Source organism: Nycticebus coucang, chromosome 4 (assembly GCF_027406575.1).
Source record: "Nycticebus coucang isolate mNycCou1 chromosome 4, mNycCou1.pri, whole genome shotgun sequence".
NCBI lineage: Eukaryota > Metazoa > Chordata > Mammalia > Primates > Lorisidae > Nycticebus > Nycticebus coucang.
The window spans coordinates 7,562,855-7,583,082 of NC_069783.1; the positions used below are offsets into that span (position 1 = coordinate 7,562,855).

General features: G+C 42.8%; 1 protein-coding gene across 1 annotated transcript in view; it reads right to left on the reverse strand.

The window, feature by feature from the left end:
- Positions 1 to 20,228, reverse strand: part of MBOAT2 (membrane bound O-acyltransferase domain containing 2) — a 129,869-nt gene that overhangs the window by 27,695 nt on the left and 81,946 nt on the right. The window contains exons 4-6 of the mRNA XM_053589857.1: positions 19,940 to 20,035; positions 7,777 to 7,832; positions 692 to 746 (exon numbers count right to left, since the gene is read on the reverse strand). Of these exons, the coding sequence (XP_053445832.1) occupies positions 692 to 746; positions 7,777 to 7,832; positions 19,940 to 20,035 (207 nt within the window). The remainder of the gene's footprint in view (positions 1 to 691; positions 747 to 7,776; positions 7,833 to 19,939; positions 20,036 to 20,228) is intronic.

Here is a 20,228-nt window from a genome sequence, read left to right on the forward strand (position 1 = left end):
TAAAGATGAGAAAAATATTAGAAGATTTCCAAGAAATGCTCCCTGGGATCAAAGATGAACACTTAGTGTAGCTCCATCTACTATCATGAACTCCATCTCATTCTATCCATTGAGCACATTTCAGTTCTAAATTTAGAATCAAGGTGCTCCACAGGAAAATTTTCTTTAAGGAAAACAAGTGTTTGAGCTCGAATTATATTAGACTAAGATAGACTCTGCCAAGAAATTAAGCCATTCACTGTAATAGTCATCAGAGTACCTCTCACAAATGAAGTAAAAGTTTAACCCAAAAGGAATTCCTCAAGTAACAATGAGAAATAAATACCTGGTTGGTTCTTCATTATTTCAAAATGTGGCGCCTACAGGGTATATTCATGTATGACATTTTAGCCCACTACCTGCCATCAAGTTACAGGTCTACAATAACTAGTAATTACAGCACGGCAGTTGGGACACCTTCCTGTCTTCAAGGAACTCACGTTCCAGAGGGCACAGGTCCCAGAGGGCACACAGGCATACACAGGCCTTAGGAGGGTGCAGGGGCCCTGCTCGGGCAGTGTGCAGAGGACACAAGGTTCGGTTTTCAGAAGTTAATACTTCCCGAAGGACAAGCAGGCCTTAGCCACAAAACTAATGTGTGTTCTATGCAGAGCCGGACTAAACCATGGCATCACACAAGCAAGGCACATACCTTACAGCCAAACCTCTCTGGGATGGAGTCAGTTCCTCATCCTTTCGAAACATCCCTGAGAAACAAAAATAAGTACTCTGATTAATTATGATTTCTCCACCGGAATGGCATTTTTTCCTATTCACACTTCCATCATTTTCCTCATCTGAAATTCATACTCCATGCCCAGTTTTGATATAATGACTGTTCTTTCTCTCCCACGGCAACACAGACACAATCTTGGGAAAAGATCTCTATAAGATAGATAACATGCTGTCCAGGAAGAAGGGTCACTAAAATCTAGTTCCTCTCTAATCAAAATTATCAACAAATTAAAAAATTTATTATCGGGCGGCGCCTGTGGCTCAAAGGAGTAGGGCGCTGGCCCCATATACTGGAGGTAGTGGGTTCAAACCCAGCCCCAGCCAAAAACTGCAAAAAAAAAAAAAGTATTATCCTTAAATGGACTTTTCAAAAAGGGGCACTAAAATTTTTCTATTGTTGGATGACTTAAATGATTTGACATTTATGAAAAGGATTATCACAGCTTTTACATAATAGCAGAAAAACAAAAAATAACAACCTACACATGCAAAAACTAGGGAATGAGAAAGTAAATAATTATACATCTACTTTTGACAATTATATAAAAAACAAAGCTCTGCCTCATAAGAAGATAAGGAAGCACATCAAATATTAATTTAAAAGAGGGGACTGGCTTGTCACTGTGCCTCACACCTATAATCCCAGCACTTCTGCTTGAAGCCAGAAGTTTGAGACCTGCCTAGGCAACATAGTGAGACCCCATCTCTTAAAAAAAATTAGTGAGGCATAGTGGCATGTGCCTGTGGTCCTAGCTGTGATTGTGCCACTGCACTTCAGCATGGGCAACAGAGTGAGACTCTCTCTCAAAAAAACAAAACAAAACAACAACAACAAAAAAAACAAGGGCTGGCTTTGAGGAGTGTGGGGAGGAACATAGTAGATTAATTTTTCTCTGAAAAATCCTAGTAGGTACAGGCACCTACTTTTGGTAATCAGAAGATGACAGTAACACTTAAGACGACAATTGACCTGGGTGGGGGAGGGGAGTAAAGCATCCTCAGGAAGTCAGCCCCCAAGGAGGGTGACTGCTGCTTTTGGAAATTCTGCTTTGTGCCCCATATTAGATACTCACACTGCTATTATCTAACCTTTCCTAAAAAAACAAGAACTATCTTTAGAAATGAAGATCATTATTCATTTTTTTAAAAGCTGTTCATCCGGGCAGCGCCTGTGGCTCAGTGAGTAGGACGCTGGCCCCATATGCTGAGGGTGGCGGGTTCAAACCCAGCCCCGGCCAAACTGCAACAACAACCACCAAAAAAATAGCCGGGCGTTGTGGCGGGCGCCTGTAGTCCCAGCTGCTCGGGAGGCTGAGGCAAGAGAATCGCGTAAGCCCAAGAGTTAGAGGTTGCTGTGAGCCGTGAGACGCCACGGCACTCTACCCGAGGGCGGTACAGTGAGACTCTGTCTCTACAAAAAAAAAGAAAAAAAGCTGTTTATCCTTTCCCCCCCTCCTTTCACCAGGTAAGTAGCATGTTAACAGCTTCATCTGTGATTTCAAGCTTTGCTGTCTAAAATATTATGGGCTCGGTGCCCATAGCACAGTGGTTACGATGCCAGCACACAAACCGAAGTTGGCAGGTTCGAACCCTGCCTGGGCCTGCTAAACAACAACGACAACTGCAACAAAAAATAGCCAGGTGTTGTGGCGGGTGCCTGTAGTCCCAGCTACTTGGGAGGCCGATGCAAGAGAATCATTTGAGCCCAAGAGTTTGAGGTTGCTATGAGCGTGATGCCATGCCACTCTACTGAGGGCGACATAATGAGACTGTCTCTAAAATAAAATAAAATAAAATAATCGTATTTTATTTTGGCTTGGCGCCCATGGCACAGTGGTTACAGCACCAGCCACATTCACCGAGGCTGGAGGGTTTAAGCCCAGGTCATGCCAGCTAAACAACAATGACAACTGCAACAAAAATTAGCTGGGTGTTGTGGCGGGCGCCTGTAGTCCCAGCTACTTGGGAGGCTGAGGCAAGAGAATCGCTTAAGCCCAAAGACGTCACAGCACTCTACTGAGGGCAACAGAAAAATGAGTTAGAAGTCTACATGAAGTCTAGCCACCCCTCTCAGCTCAAAATTTGGGAACTTACCAACAGAATGCTGAAAAACCAATTAAGGACAAGTTATTTTTATTTTTATTTTTTGAGACAGAGCCTCAAGCTGTCGCCCTGGGTAGAGTGCCATGGCATCACAGCTCACAGCAACCTCCAACTCTTGGGCTTAAGTGATTATCTTGCCTCAGCCTCCCAAATAGCTGGGACTACAGGCGTCCGCCACAATGCCTGGGTATTTTTTGGTTGTAGTTGTCATTGTTGTTTGACGGCCAGGGCTGGATTCAAACCCACCAGCTCTGGTGTGTGTGGCTGGCGCCTTAGCCGCTTGAACTACAGGCGCCGAGCCAAGGATAAGTTATTTATTTATTTATTTATTTATATATAGTATTTACACTTTATTTATTTATTTATTGCAGTTTTTAGCCAGGCCTGGGTTTGAACCTACCACCTCCGGCATATGGGGCCAGTGCCCTACTCCTTTGAGCCACAGGCGCCGCCAACAAGTTATTTTTAATGCTAGAAGTCTAGCCAAGTGCAAATCATGCAGACCAACATGTGACAGGAAACAAGATAGCTCTGAAGACAGACATGATGCCCCACTGTAGTGGAGGCCATGGCCCTGCATGCTGGCTTGGCAGCTGGTCTCGGCGCTCGAGTGACGCTCCACACTGCTCAGGTAGCCCAAACACGCTGCTTTCTTGCTGTATTAATGGTGTGTTGCATTTTTTACTGCTAAGTACATATGTGAGTCAGGAATGATGGTGATGCCAAACCACCACGTACTGTGACCAAGACAGTGACATCTTTACTTACTGATGGTTCAGTGTACATGAACTTTTGTTTCATGCACAAAATTATTAAAAATGCTATGTAAGGCCTGGCACCTATAGCTCAGTCGCTAGGGCGTCAGCCACATACACTGGGGCTGGTGGGCTCGAACCCAGCCCAGGCTTGCTAAACAATGACAACTATAACAAGAAAATGGCCGGGCGTTGTGGCGGGTGCCTGTCATCCCAGCTACTCAGGAGGCTGAGGCAAGAGAATCGCCTAAGCCCAAGAGTTTGAGGTTGCTGTAAGCTGTGATGCCGCAGCACTCTACTGAGGGCAACATAATGCTGTCTCAATAAAAAATAAAATTCTATATAAAATTACCTTTAGGCCATGTGTATAAGGTATGCATGAAACATAAATGAACTCTGAGTTTAGACTTGGGTCCCATTCCCAAGGAATCTCATTATGCATATCCAAAATCCAAGCAAATACAAAATACAAAAGACTTCTGGTCTCGAGCATTTCAAAACTGGAACACTCAACCCGTACAAGCACCCTGCGCGGCTGATAGGAGTCTTATTGTAAATGACATCAGTGAAGCCTCTAGAAGAAAATCAGCCACGCCACCCCTAAAGGCCATGTAACAATGAGATTTCACAATGAAACACACCACCAGGTTGACTGTCCTTCTCACCCATCCTAAGCCCTCAGCAATCTCACACACAAATTCAAACTAGAAGGGTAGCATAGGCTCTACTATGTGAGGGGATGAAATATCTTAAAAAACCTTGTCCAGAAATTTTCCAAGATAATATAACACCCGCTCCCGAAGCTGTAACTGTGAAAGATGGTACTTGGCAGTTGAGAAATAGTTATATATACATTATTTGGCATAATGTAAGAGTGGTCCAGAATGAAAAAGATTGTGCAGACAAGAATTAATGTAGTTGGCTCAGCACCTGTAGCTCAAGCAGCTAAGGTGCCAGCCATATACACCAGAGTTGGTGGGTTCGAATCTAGCCCGGGTCTGCCAAACAACAATGACAACTACAACCAAAAAACAGCCAGGCATTGTGGCGAACATCTATAGTCCCAGCTACTTGGGAGGCAGAGGCAGGATAATCGCTTAAGCCCAGGAGTTGGAGGTTGCTGTGAGCAATGATACCACAGTATTCTACCAAGGGCAACAGCTTGAGGCTCTGTCTAAATTAAAAAAAAAAAAAAAAAAAAAAAGAATGAATATAGTTCTAAGACTGCTATCCTTACAAAGATTTGTTGTAAGGTTAGCCTGTGGTGGTTGTCTGGAAACTTGGCTGATAAATACCCTGTTTTCCCCAAAATAAGACATCCTCCAAAAATAAGACCTATTTACAGGAAAGATAAGACGTTCCCGAAAATAAAACCTAGCATGTCTTTGGGAGCACACCTTAAAATAAGACACTGTCTTATTTTTGGGGAAACAGGGTAGTTCTTCACACTGTTATAAAATAAAATGTTCCCTATGTCTACCAGGGGTCCTCAAACTTTTTAAACAGGGGGCCAGTTCACTGTCCCTCAGACCGTTGGAGGGCCGGATTATAGTTCAAAAAAAAAAAAAAAAAACTATGAACAAATTCCTATACACACTGCACATATCTCATTTTGAAGTAAAAAAACAAAGCAGGAACAAATACAATCACACCGCCTCATGTGGCCCGCGGGACCCCTGGAACATTACAGTTTATTCTGAACAGCTGCTTCCTTTCCGGGCACCTGGAACTTTGGTAGATGTAAGGCAGTAGGGGCGCATGTAACCAGCCCCCTGTAAAACCTTCGGGTACTGAGCGCCTAATGAGCTTGCCTCCTAGACATTCCACAGGTGTAGTCACAACTCACTGCTGGCAGAATTGAGGGTGTTCTATGTGAGTCCGCTGGGAAAGAACTCTTGGAAACTTGTGCCTGGTTTCTTTCTCTAGACTTCACTGCAGGTGCCCCTGCCCTTTACTGTCTTTTCTTCAAATATTTTTACTATAATAAATCTTAGCCAGAAATTTAACTGTATTCTGAGTCCTATAAACTACTAAATTACAGTGGTCTTAGAGCCCCCCACAAGCAGATAATAAGGTCTTCCGCTGTAAAACCAGCTGAGAAAACACGGGACTGAAGTTCAGTCCCTCCCGACAGGGCAGGGGCGTGGCAGGCCTGTAGTACACTGTCCAGGAGCCTGACTCAATCAAACTGGAGGAGGAACCATTTTGAAAAGCTAAAGCGTATGCACTCCTCAAAACTTACCAAAGTTGGGCGGCGCCTGTGGCTCAGTGGGTAAGGTGCCGGCCCGTATACCGAGGGTGGCGGGTTCAAACCCCGCCCCAGCCTAACTGCAACCAAAAAATAGCCGGGCGTTGTGGCGGGTGCCTGTAGTCCCAGCTACTCGGGAGGCTGAGGCAAGAGAATCATTTAAGCCCAGGAGGTGGAGGTTGCCGTGAGCTGTGTGAGGCCACGGCACTCTACCGAGGGCCATAAAGTGAGACCCTGTCTCTACAAAAAAAAAAAAAAAAAACTTACCAAAGTCAATCAAAATTCAAACAATTTAAAGAGATAATTACCACTGAGTCCACTTAAAAGAACAAGTCACAAAATGGGGTTCTTTTATACTTCCGAGTTGAGCACATGTTGTCATCAGAAAAAGCCTGCTAAGGTGGATCACGTCATAGGTTGACAGATGAGAAACGGAAGCAGAGCGCAGAGCTGGCATCTGAGCCTTCGTCTGCCGCCCACCCTCCTTCCACAGCATCATGTTGCCCTTTGGGGAGAATGTTCTCTCAGTGGTGCTTTTCCACTGAGAAGGGCAGAAACATTTGCTGTTTAATAGCAAACTTGATTGAACAAGTATTAGAGATTTATTTATTTATTTTTATTTATTTATTTTTTTTGTAGAGACAGAGTCTCACTGTACCGCCCAAGGGTAGAGGTGCCGTGGTGTCACACGGCTCACAGCAACCTCCAGCTCCTGGGCCTACGCGATTCTCTCGCCTCAGCCTCCCGAGCAGCTGGGACTACAGGCGCCCGCCACAACGCCCGGCTATTTTTTTGTTGCAGTTTGGCCGGGGCTGGGCTTGAACCCATCACCCTCGGCATATGGGGCCGGCGCCCCACTCACTGAGCCACAGGTGCCACCCGTATTAGAGATTTTTTTAAAAAGCAATTAATCTATCTCCTTTCCTGCACTCCTGCCCCCCAAAACAGAAGTAGTTAATTTTGTTTGTTAGAAGCAAAAGGGAAAGCCAGGCACAGGGGCTCACACCTATAATTACAGCACTCTGGGAGCAAAAGTGGGAGGATCACTTGAGTTCAGGAGTTCGAGACCAGTCTGAGCAACAGTAAAACTCCATTTCTACAAACAACAAAATCAGCTGGACACATGCCTGAAGTCCCAGCTACTTGGGAGGCTGAGGCAGGAGGATTGCTTGAGACCAGAAGTTTGAGGCTGCAGTGAGCTATGATGATGCAATTGCACTCTAGCCAGTAAGGGAAGGGATGGTGGATAGAATGTACTTAACTCTGCTTAGGGTTATGCAAGTGTACTTGTTTCCCTTAAGTGTTTTAATTGTAAATTCACTTGAGAGACAAAAAACAAAACTGTGGATTTAGTCATATGACCTGCATTACTAACAGTTTAGTACAGGAGTGAGACCCTGTCTGTCTCAAAAACGTACTGTCTTTACAATCTTGTCATGGCTGATAATCAAGGGAAAGCCTGGCTAGGCAATGGGCACAGGACAGGCCAATGTCTACCTGGGGCTAAGCCCATCTCTTAGGCTACATATAAACAATTGTCCTAACAGAGATGCTTCTTCAATCTTGGAAGAAATCAGAATCTAAATCTTATGATTACAGTCCAGACCATACATCTATTTCTTTTACATTTTAAATTGTTAGTAATGCAGGTCATATGACTAAATCCACAATTTTACTTTTTGTCACTCAAGTGAATTCACAATTAAAACACTTAAGGAAAACAAGTACACTTTAGTAACTCCAAGCAGAGTTAATACATTCCTCTATCTCACCCCTATCCTCCATCCCCTTCCCTTACTGTAATAGAGAACAGAAATTTATGGCAATATCTCAAGCAAAAGATTATTTGAATAGGATTTTTTTCCAGCAATGAAAAATCAATTTCAAAATTCTTACCATCATGAATTTCATAGGCCAAACTAGTGATCTTCTGGGTAATGATCATCATTGGGCTGTAACAAGATTAAAAAAAAATTTTAAAAGAAGAAAATTAAAACAATACTTACAATGCATGAAAAGAAGTTTATTCTGTTCATAGTACTACAAATCTTAACATTCTTAACATAAAAACCCTCTAAGGGATTTCAAACAGATACCTCAAGAGCTATGTGTCAGGGAAGGAGATAGGGAAATCAGGCCTTCTCCTTTGCTTGGAAAAGAAAACAGAACAAAAAGATTCTACCCCTAAAAGAAATCACCTGCCAGCCAGTGACCTGGTCCCTCCTCATTGTTTATGTGCCAGGAAACAAGCCAGAAGCACACAGACCTGAGTGCGGGGCTGGGGGTAGGGGAGGCCCGTCCTGAGCTGGACCCAGTACTTCCCTCTACTAACCACGGCCTCTTGCCTCTGAATGGAGATGTGGGCAACACAGCTATGATTCAATAAAAAAAAAAAGACTGTAAAAAAAATAAATAAATAAAATAAAAGACCAAAGTAGACAAAAAAAAAAAAAAAGAAATGTGGGCAACAGGCTGCCTTAGAAAAGGAGAATAAGGGCGGTGCCTGTGGCTCAGTGAGTAGGGCGCCGGCCCCATATGCCGAGGGTGGCGTGTTCAAACCCAGCCCCGGCCAAACTGCAACAAAAAAATAGCTGGGCGTTGTGGCGGGCGCCTGTAGTCCCAGCTGCTCGGGAGGCTGAGGCAAGAGAATCGTGTAAGCCCAAGAGTTAGAGGTTGCTGTGAGCCATGTGACGCCATGGCACTCTACCGGAGGGCAGTACAGTGAGACTCTTGTCTCTACAAAAAAAAAAAAAAAGAAAAGGAGAATGAGTAGAAATTAGGAGCATAGGTGGGAAATGCGAGGTGGGAACAAATCAGAATGAGAGAAACAGGACAAGAAAAAGGACAGCCTTCCATCTCCCTGGTGTAAGGGGTTGAAGACCCTAAAGACGCCCACAGAGTGCTCAAGTGCTGAACCCATGACATATTTAAAGAGGACTTCTAAATCATGTTACAAGGAAGAAAATGGCAATATTTACTCATATTTATAATTACTATAAATGAAAGATTAACTTGGAAAGGAAAAGAAAAAACAGAAAGCCACCAGGATGCATTTTATCCTTTAACTATTAACATTAGCTTACAGACAGTATGAAAGAACAATTACCTGAGTTTTTTTTTTTTTTGAAACTGTAGTGAAACCAAACTGTTGTAAATAAAGGGAGAATGTTCTTTCTGTACATTCACAGTTTACATTTCATGGAATCCTCACATATTGTGAAGCACACAGAACCACCCCCACATGCACCCAAAGAAAGGGTCCTTGAGGTCAGCCACACAGACAAGGGTGGCAGGGGAGGCTCGGACCCCAGCAGCCGAGTGCCCCTCACCAGCCCACACTGATCAGGGAACACTCATTAGTGTCCTCTGCCCTCTCTGGCAAAACAGTAATGTCTTGGGCGGCGCCTGTGGTCAATGGTTAGGGCTCCGGCCCCATATACGGAGGGTGGCGAGTTCGAACCCGGCCCCAGCCAAACTGCAACAACAAAAAAAATAGCTGGGGTTCTGGCAGGCGAGCGAGCACTCTACTGAGGACAATGAGTAAGACTGTCTCAAAAAAAAACAAAAACAAACGAAAAAAAAAACAGCAACGTCTTTAAACAGGTCAAGAAAGGAAGTGACTCCTCAAGTGTTCGTGTACAGTAAAGGGTTTGTTGTAAACATTGCTACCTCTGGAAATTAGATTCCCAGGCCTGGGCCCTTGAGAAAGTCCAGCTCATTCTCCTCACCTAACAGGCAAGGTCTCATAAATGACAACTGTTAATAAACTTCAAGTACTTACGGGAGATTTCTCAGAGGTTCATTTAAAGATCAGTTCTTACATTCATAACACTGACTCTCAGGAATCATTCCCCAACCAACCTAAACCCCCAGTAGCTTTGAATGCCCTGCCTGTAACTGTTTCTGCTGTGCAGGATACACTATGCGCTCTTGAGGTTTCTATGGATGCCCTATAATGCCCCTGGGGAAAAATAATCATTTTTCCACCCTGCCTAATCTCTTCATACTTCAGATCACCAGTGAATTAACTTTAAAATCTCCTTTAGTTCTGAATTCTAATTCCCATGTAGCCTTAAAACATAACATAGCTGATAAGACCCTTTCTAAATTTAGTTTACCAATTCAGGGACATATTAGCTCTGAGGTATACATACAGACACTGTGGACGTCCTTTGTGCCCACCTGTGCCCCTGCACAACCATGCACTTTCTGTTCTACCAGCTGTGAAGGGTGCAGGACAATGGGTGGTGCACAGCCGCACTGCCCATCCTGTCAGAGAGGGGAGAAGGCAGGGAGCACATCTGAACACTCCAGACTCCCACCACCTAGTTGACTCTCCCTGGAACTGCTTTTCAAGAACAGCTACTTCTCCTTCTTGAATCCTCAGCTTAAAACTTCATCCAAGAGCCCACTGAGCAACTCTCCCTCACGTAGTTCCTTTGCTCAAACACACACCACTCTCATTTCAACTACATGTGGTTGTTTCATTTATTACAATAGAGCAGCCATTTCAAATCTCTCCCCTCTTTAGCCGTCCGTAAGTCAAGGAATCTAACCGTCTGGTTCACCAATCTTCAGCGTGCAGCACAGCATCTGGCACAAGACATGTGCTAAATAATTATTTTTAAAATATCAAATAAACTTTTTTTTTGCAGTTTTGGCTGGGGCTGGGTTTGAACCTGCCACCTCTGGCCTATGGGGCCAGGGCCCTACTCCTTTGAGCCACAGGTGCCGCCCATATAACCTAAAAGTAAGTTTCTAGTCAAGATCTATCACTCCTTCTGTAGGTTGACTGAAGTATTTATCATGCTATATTGTAATTATTTGTTTACTTTTCTATCATCGCACACAAATCCACGAGCTACTCAACAGTGTGGGCCTGGGTGCTGCTGCACTTATCTCTGTGCTTGGTGTACAAAAATGCCTCCTCATGGTTTTGTTTCACTTCCTGATAATTATTAGACTCCATATGTTTCCTTTAGTTTTATTGGTGGCAGCCCCAATACCTCTGACTCATTCTGTCACCAGGGGAGTGGCAAATATAAAAACAGAATGACAAAAGACAAAATTATTACACAGTGACTATGAAGAAGTAACTTAGGGATGAAAATAAAGGATTATAGGAACAGTTCAGTAAGGGATGAATACATTAAAAATAGCTCAGAAAAGCAAAGTGGAGAGAAAAATGGACAGGTGAGTCCAACAGAGAGCCCATACATGAGCAGGAGGCAGAACAGAGTGACAGGAGACAAGCCTCCCCTGACCATGGCAGAAACTACTGTACCAAAGACGCTTAAATGAAAACTAGCCAACTGTGCACAGAGAGATCAGGGTCTTTTTTTTTTTTTTTAGACAGAGCCTCAAACAGTCGCCCTGGGTAGAGTGCTGTGGCATCATGGCTCACAGCAACCTCCAACTCCTGGGCTTAAGCGATTCTCTTGCCTCAGCCTCCCAAGTAGCTGAGACTACAGGTGCCCACCACAATGCCCATCTATTTTTTGGTTGCAACCGTCATTGTTGCCTTAGCCTCCCAAGTAGCTGAGACTACAGGTGCCCGCCACAATGCCCATCTATTTTTTGGTTGCAACCGTCATTGTTGTTTGGCGGCCCCGGGCTGGATTCGAACCCGCCAGCTCTGGAATATATGGCTGGCACCTTAGCTTTTTGAGCCACAGGCCCCAAGCCAGAGATTAGGGTCTTTTTAACAGCCCATTTCATTCATAAATACATGTTTTGGGACAAGTAAGATGACTCACAATGATTTCATTCATATTTTTACTGACATTATAATTAACTGCTGACTCTATATTAATGGAACTTCCAATATTGAAGGACTCCCCAGATGCCTGGACAGGAATCACAAACAGCCTTATCTCCCTAGGAGGGAGGCTGGACGCTGGGGGAGGGCAGGGAAGGCAGAAGGCTCCGGGGCCCCCAGCGTGGTGTCAGAACCCTGGAAGGGGCTTCCTCCTCCCTGCACAGCACACAGCATCACTGTCACCATGTGTAAGTGTTATTACAGGTATTTTCTCCCACTGATACCCTGCTAGGAATGTAGAAAAATCAGGATGTTAACTGTTAAAAATAAATACAACTTATGGAATAGTTTTAGTTAACATAAAAAAATTCACCTAAAGTAAAAACTAATAAAAACTTCATACTTTCTGAAATGAAAAAAAAGGTAGGGGGAGAGGACAAAAATATTACATGCCTTTTCAAGAATAGTAAGATCTGGTTCTCTTACACAGTAACCATTATTAGAGAATTATTATCAAATGCAGTTAACCATTAAATGCTAAAAAGGAACAATTACTTTCTTGATTGTTCCTTTATTTCTAGAAGGCTGCTCAACTTACATGTTTGTATATTAATGCTGCAAAGCAACTCTACGGAGTCCTGGGGTTCTGAGTGGGACAGGTTCTATGGGTTTCTTCTTAAGTTGAATTAGTATAAAGCCAGAACAGGACATTTATCTACTACCTTCAACAGCTTCTGTTCCTTCGGTGCGAGCTATATGTAAGCCAGAGACTCATTATAATCGCCTTCGTTTGTAAGTGCTAGTCATATGTAAATCGGATGCTTGTAACTTGGGGACAAGCACCTATTAGGTAAGAAGCCAGCTATTATCTACCAACAGAGGCAAACTGTCAATTCCTTATTCTCAGTCACCTCTGAGTACAAATAGCCTTCCATCCACAAAGAGAGCCACTGAAACCAAATAAACTCCATTTACTTAATGCCAAATGAATACACAGTCAGAGACAGCAGAAAAGGCCACTGGCTGGGTCACGCGTCCATTCATTCACTCACCCCTCACTGAGAACACCCAAAAGGCACCAAGTTCTACTCTAGGCGTTGGAATAAGACAACCCAAGCTGTTGCTGTCTTGTAATTTATATGGCATTGGAGAGAGGTTAGGAATGAACAAACAGGTAAATATACCGTGTGTCAGATGGTGCTAACTGCTACGCAGTAAGAGGGCTGGGGAGTGCAGGATAGGAGAGCACTGGCCTCACCCAGAAGGTGACAGCTAAACAGAGAACAAGCCATAGGGAAGCCTGAGATACTATACTCCGGGAAGGGAGAAGGCAAGTTCAACAGCGCTCAGGTCAGACAGTGACTGGCACGGAAGGAGCCATGTGGCTGAAACCAAGGAGCAGGGAAGACAAGAGCAGGAACTGGAGGCAGCTAGCAAGAGGTCAGCTCCAGTTTTGCAGAGTGCTGTGAAGAAACTGGCTTGGACCTGAGTGAGGTGAGAAAGTACAGGAGATTTCAGGCAAAGAAGTGACTTTGTTTCAAATGGACACATTCTAACTCTGAGTTTTAAAAAAAGTCTGTGGGGATAAGGAAGCAGCTGAGACAGCAGGAAAAGATGGTGGCCCAGACCTGGGTAACAGCAGAGGCCTGACGTCGTTTCTAGACATTTCTGACAGTAAAGACAACAACCGTATTTGGGATGGTTTGATAATGTCCTGGATGCAGGGGTTGAGACCTGATGCCACCAAGGTTTCTGACCAGGGTAACTAGAAGAACGGAGCTGCCTAGGAAGGGAAATGAGGACTTCAGCTTGAGGCACTCACGGAGTGGGATGCCTCCGACAGCAGGATGGAAACATGAGCAGACAGCTGGACACAGGGGTCAGAAAACTCACCCCCTGACTCGACTGTGTATCAACTGCAGAAGATTGGAAAGTTTCTCCATGAAAGTTATTATCTATAAAATGGGAATCATGATAGCATTATGACAACAGTATCCCTTCTCCTCACATCCCCACCTTCCCTTGAAAAGGTGAGGATTGCTGTGAAGCATATGGCACCGAGGGGACGCAATAATTAAGTGGGAAGAGCTGTTTCTGAAGCAGCTTTCTCTGCAGAATAGGAGAGAAACAGGTATGTGAGTAACTATTCAAAAAAGTGTTAAGTGCCGAGTGAGGGATCTGCAGAAATGTGGACAGAGACGAGAGGACTCCACACTGGGAGAGCTGAGGGGAAGCAGCACAGCCGCCTGGGCCGTCACACCGGGGTCTGGACATGCAGCAGGAGGGGTGTACCAAGCTGACACCAGGATAGGCAGAGGTGCCCAAGAAGACAGAACCAGCCACACAGGCACACTGTGGGAAGGCTTTGCAGTCTGAAGGAAACACTGCACCTTTCTGATCATGTTACACCACACTGCTTTGTAAACACACATAAATTCAGGAGAAAGGATCAGGCGAGGGTTGGGGGATGGACAGAACAAATTGTAAGGAGATCCATGTGTGTTCACTCGTGGTAACTGGAACTACCAGCAGCAGCTAGACAGAATGCTTCCTGTAACCAAATGTCGGTCACGGGCTTGGGAGACCCTCCCACAGGATGGACCAGGATAAATGAACACTAAGGTTTCACGAGCAGTTGGATAATTTACAGCAACCCTATTTACAACACAGCTTCCAGGCACAATGGGAGGACTATCGGGGCGGCAAGGGGCCTTCTGAGACTCTTCCATGGGACACAAAAGGATATCTACAATCAGACTCTGGGTCAGAAAAATGCCTTTTTGAAAAGGAGTGATAAAAAGAACAATCGCACCTGTGGCTTTTAGACCAAATGGTCAATTACTTCTTATGCTTCGCTCTCATCTATATAAGCACCTGGCTCAGGCTCCAAAGGCACTGAGCAAAGTGCACAGCACATGTTCACTAAACTCAGCTGAAAGAACACTGTGACTCTTAGCAAAACATCTACCAAGCATTTGATACCACGTTGTTAGCTCTAAGATACAGTCTTGACTTGAATGAAAAATTATTTCCCATGCATCTTCTTTTGGTGTGTAGCACCACAGAAACCAACATATTTCAATTAAAACTCATTATCTTACTGTGACAGATCTGTTCTTGCTTCCATCTACAATTTATTTAAAAATGAGGCAAAGATTTTCTTTTTTCTTTCCAAATGTCATAATACCCTTTGAAGAATGAAACCAGGCTCCCCACACTGATTTACAATCCAACTATTATTATGTCTTATTTCTTAGATCCAGGCATAGGTCTGTTTCTAGGGCCTCTACCCCAGCTGCTTCGTCTGTTTCTCTGTCAGTCCGTAATATTTTAGCCACTCCTGCTTTACAGACAACAGCATGTTTTTATATCAAATTCCTACTCTGAAGCATTTCCCTTTTAGAGAATCTTTGAATCAATTTATCTTTCTTCAAAACTGCAATATTACCTGCATTATACTGAAAGATTAATGTAAGGGGAATTTAACATGTCAACAATACTGAATTTTACTATCTCAATAAACCAGGTGCTTCTCCAGGTGCTCTTCTATGTCCTATAGTGAGGCTTTATAGTTTTCTACACAGAGGTCCTACACATTTCTGTCCACAGATCATCCTAGATATTTCAGTTTTCATTGCTTTTGAAACTAAGATTCTTTGTCTATTATATTTTCTAACTGGTTATAGTAGTTACTGCTGATACAAAAAAAAGCTACTTAATCGCTTTCTATTTCCGAATATCTATTTTCTAAGGCTAACATGAAAGCTAATAACTTCAGTAACTTTTCAATCTTTCTGCAAATGTCCATTTTTTTTTTTTTTTTTTTTTGTAGAGACAGAGTCTCACTGTACTGCCCTCGGGTAGAGTGCCATGGCATCACACGGCTCACAGCAACCTCTTAACTCTTGGGCTTACGCGATTCTCTTGCCTCAGCCTCCAGAGCAGCTGGGACTACAGGCGCCCACCACAACGCCCGGCTATTTTTTGGTTGCAGTTTGGCCGGGGCTGGGTTTGAACCCGCCACCCTCGGCATATGGGGCCGGCGCCCTACTCACTGAGCCACAGGCGCCGCCCTCTGCAAATGTCTATTAAGAGGTACGTCCTTTTCATCTAATCAGTATCTTGAATGTACGTTTATGCGTGAACACATATAGGTTCTTCCATACCTTGTGCACATGAAATCGCCCCTTGTAAAACCAGTTTAATGATACTTCCTCAACAAGAGCCAGACTTGTGCTTTCCACTCCTCAGCACGGGTCGGTCACTTGGCTCAACTCTGCCTAAGTCAGACACCCAATGTTCTGAATTCCTAGAATACACACCCCAGTTAGGACCAAGTTATATTCTTTGCTCTCCTGCTGTAACACACTCAAGGGCCGCCAGTGGCTGAACACTTCATCAAGGTGAGAGTCTGCCTTTAGATGGCTTTTTTCTCCTACATCCATCAAAAAAAAGAAAGAAAAAGGCCCCCAAAAGCCCTTCAACTTAATTCTGACTCAATGGTTCATACCACTATGCTGTTTGTTGGCATTCCCAGTCATCTTCATCGAGAGGCTTCCAATCCAAAGAGCCTGAAGGAGGCAGAGCCTTCACAAGGAAGGAGGCTGGTCGCCTAAACGTGTGGGGCAAAGGCTCCCCCCTTCAGCAGAAATGTGAGTGTGAAACTTTTATTATGCGAAGTCATTGAAATTATGTTTCTGTTTCAACAGCAAGAATGAAGACTAGATATCCCTAATATAGACAGATGATTAGGTAAGGGCTTGAGAGCAACAAGAATTTGGAACAGCAGATGAGGGAAACAAAAAGGTCTAAGATCAAACCAAGGGAGGGGCTGTGAATGTCCAAGAAAGACTAAGTCACACAAATTTGTACTGACACCAGTCCATATGGCTGTAAATAAATTCAATTTGGTTGGACTAAGTTACTTTTTAAATCTGGTAGTTTAAAAAAATAAAATGTTTTTAAGTGAAATATTATATGGAATTCCAAAATACAAACTACGGAAACACGGAACAGACACAGTCAAAGCAAAACTGGAGGCCTCAGAAGCACATCTGCTGAGCAGCTCTGGCACCTGCCTGGGGAAACTGCCTGTAGAATCCCAAGACCACAAAGGTCAGTTTGCAAATTCATGATGTTAGAATCTTGTCACCTCTGAGTTGCTAATGTTAACATTTCTGTTATCAACACTCCCAAGCTAAACAGGTCATGAGTGTCCTTTCGGTTTCTATTTTACACCAAATGCTTACTTGATTTCTTACATATTATAATGCAAATATTGAAAGCTATGAATTCCTCTTATAGATAGTACAGCTCTATCCACAATGCTCAGATTTTTCTACTTGTTTTGTTACTTTTCCCTAATTTTCTCAATGTATTTTTTTCTTAGAGAATTTAACAAATGTGCGTGATCGCCTTGCAGCTTTTCCAAGTCTTAATGTTTCATCAAGTTTATGTCAGATTCCTTTTAATAAAAGAAAGAAAACATTATCAATGCCCACACATGAACCTCTGGGCCCGGGCCTCCTTCGTCACCAGGAGAAGGCCTGTTCTGAGTTGGGTGTTTGTCATTCTTGGATACTTTTCCGTGTTTTCAGACTTTATGTAGATGATGTCGCATGGTGCATATTATCATAGTGTACATACTTTTCAACTAGGTTTTTTTGCTTACCAGTGTTCCTGAGGTTGATCCCTGCTAAGACAAGCAGCTATAATTTTTGTATTTTCAAGGCTGTGTAGAATACTGTCGTGTGAATGTACTCTGATGTATTTACCTTTCTGTTGATGAGGACTTAGGTTGTTTCCAATAGTTTCTACTGCTCTGTAAAATAGTTTCTAACTTTCTTCTTTACTAAGTATTACTAATTCAGTAAGTATTTAATGCCACCATGTGCTAAGCACTAAGGAAGCATGATGAACAAGACCAATAGAGTTGATATTCTCCAAAAGATTGAATTTTCTAAGCAACTGCGTTTCTTTCAAATGTATAAAACTAGTTTCTAATTTCATCATACTATGATGACAATAATGTGACCTGGGTATACTCCTCAAATTCACAAAGATTTTCATGGTGGCCTAGTGTTTACTGATTCTGTTCATTAGCTCATTTTTCACTAGAATTCCCATTATTCATAAACTGGGTCGCTGCAATCTGTTCACCTTTTCTGCATTCCAGGTGCATTTCTCAGTTCTACTCACTATATTGCTAGTTGGTTAGCGAGTTCTTTTAGTGTATTTAATGTTTTGTTTTGGTTTGTTCTGGATGCAGTCTCCTTTCAACCAGCCTGTTTAATACTTGATCTTCGCCAAAAGGCTGAGAAGTCAAATACCAAAGCCTATTTAAAAAATCTGTGTAGTAAAATGTACTTCAATCTCACTAGGGAAAAAAAGATATTTTATCTTCTAAAATTCTCTTGTTTTACAGAAATGATTTTTCTCTGAACCCACATAACTTTGGTCCATGTCTATTAGAGAAAAAAAATCTTTTTCAGGGATATCATGATTTTTTTTTTTTCCAATATACTTATCCTTAAATTGGATTTATTGCTTAAAACTTACGCTATCCAGATGACTCAAGACTAACATGAAAGCAGGCCTTATTTGTCATGTTCAACTAAAAATGTTATCGGGGGGATGGGTGTGCTCCCACTTAGTGGGCACAATGTAGGGGTACACGGCACACCTTCTGGGTGTGGGACACAACTGTAAAATAGACCCTACCTAACGAATTCAAATACTGTGACCTGGTTGGTTGTTTGTACCCTAACATTAACCTGAAATAAAAAATAAAAATATAAAAATAAAAAGTTTTAAATATTGACAAAAATGTTTTAAGACGTTATCAGGCCTAACATAAAGAATAAAAGGTTTATTTTCAATTTCCCCACTTGGTACATAGGTGTTAGCAGACGTTCCCTCCTACAGATGGCAAGCAAATTACTTCACAAGGGGTTGGGCTGCATTTATGTCATAATAATCATTCAACCAGTTTTGTTACAGGACAGAGAAACCCAACTAGTACCAGAGAGGGAATAAATTCCCTCTGAAGGAACAAAAGCCAGAAGTTATTTCCATTACTCAACTGAATACTGAGGTTGAATGTAGAATACTGCACAAGGATGAAATGCCTAGAAATAAAATAATGCTGATGTGTCTCCTCTAGGAAATTCAGACTGAACTCACCCAAGGACCTAAGGTAGGTACTAAGAACAGAAAAAGGGAGGAGTTTTTATGATGTAAAAGCTGGTGAATGATTGTATTATATGTCAGAGACTCAAGAACAGAAGGCAGCCAGGTGGGCAAGCAGGGAGGAAAGAAGAAGGAAGGAAACGGATTTCCCATAGTTTTAAATGACTGCAGAAATTTTTACCAAAATTAGAAAAAGCTTTCAAAACTAACATATCATAAGAAATTTACTTGCTATATATTTAGAAGTTGTATATAAGACAATTTAAAAGCACACATTATTTTTGTAACTTTTATAGCATTATAAAAGACCACTTACTAAAAAAAATTTTTTTTAAATAAAGGAATTTTCTTTTTTGTTGTTGTTGTTAATGTTGTAGAGGATGCCCAGAGCTCAACGGCCTCTAAGCAAGATGATTTGCAGCTTGGGGGCGGACCCTCGGGCAACTTATCCTTGGGTGTTAAAGCTTAATCATCCTCTGGAGTCACAGAGAGAGAGCGGAGAGCAGGTGGCAATCCTTAGGCACGCAGTCATTGTCTAACACTCCCCTCACCTGTCATGTACCATCTCAGGTAAATAGCTACTGTGGAGTTACTTGGGGGCTACACAGAACTTACGGTTAGCCTGCCTCTTGCAAGCTTGTACTTCTACCTGTGTCACGCCTATTTCCTTTGTGCATTAACAGGGACAGGGCCATAGGGGCTGCAACATTTTTTTTTTTTTTTTTGAGACAGAGTCTCACTATGTCACCCTCAGTAGAATGCCATGACGTCACAGCTCACAGCAACCTCAAACTCTTAGCCTTAAGCAATTCCCTTGCCTCAGCCTCCCAAGGAGCTGGGGCTACAGGCACCTGCCACAAGGCCCGGCTATTTTTTTGTTGCAGTTGTCATTGTTGCCTACCCGGCCCAGGCTGGGTTTGAACCCGCCAGCCTGGGTGTATGTGGCTGGCGCCATAACCACTGTGCTACGGGCACTGAGCCAATAAAGGAATTTTCAACTAAAATGTTTAATAATAGCTTTTCACTTGACCTCCTAAGTGCAAATGTATTTTGTCCCTTGATCACCATGTTGGAACAGACAAACAGGGTCCTAAAACAAAGTTTTAATCTTACCCTGAAAAATCAGCAGAATATTGTCCATAATCAAAGATATAGACTCTAGTAATTTGGCACACTGTGAGGTATCCCAAAGCGAACACAAAACAGTATCTGTAAAACAAAAATAAATGAGATTAGTAAAAATAAAAGAATGATTTTGTTAAAAAGTACATTTTAAAGTAATATATTTACTAAATGATATGGTTCAAAAATTAAATATTACTAAATCTACTTTACAAATAGCTTTCGCTAACATGAAAACTCTTTACTATTACTGTATCTGCTTCCGTTTATTTGACTACCA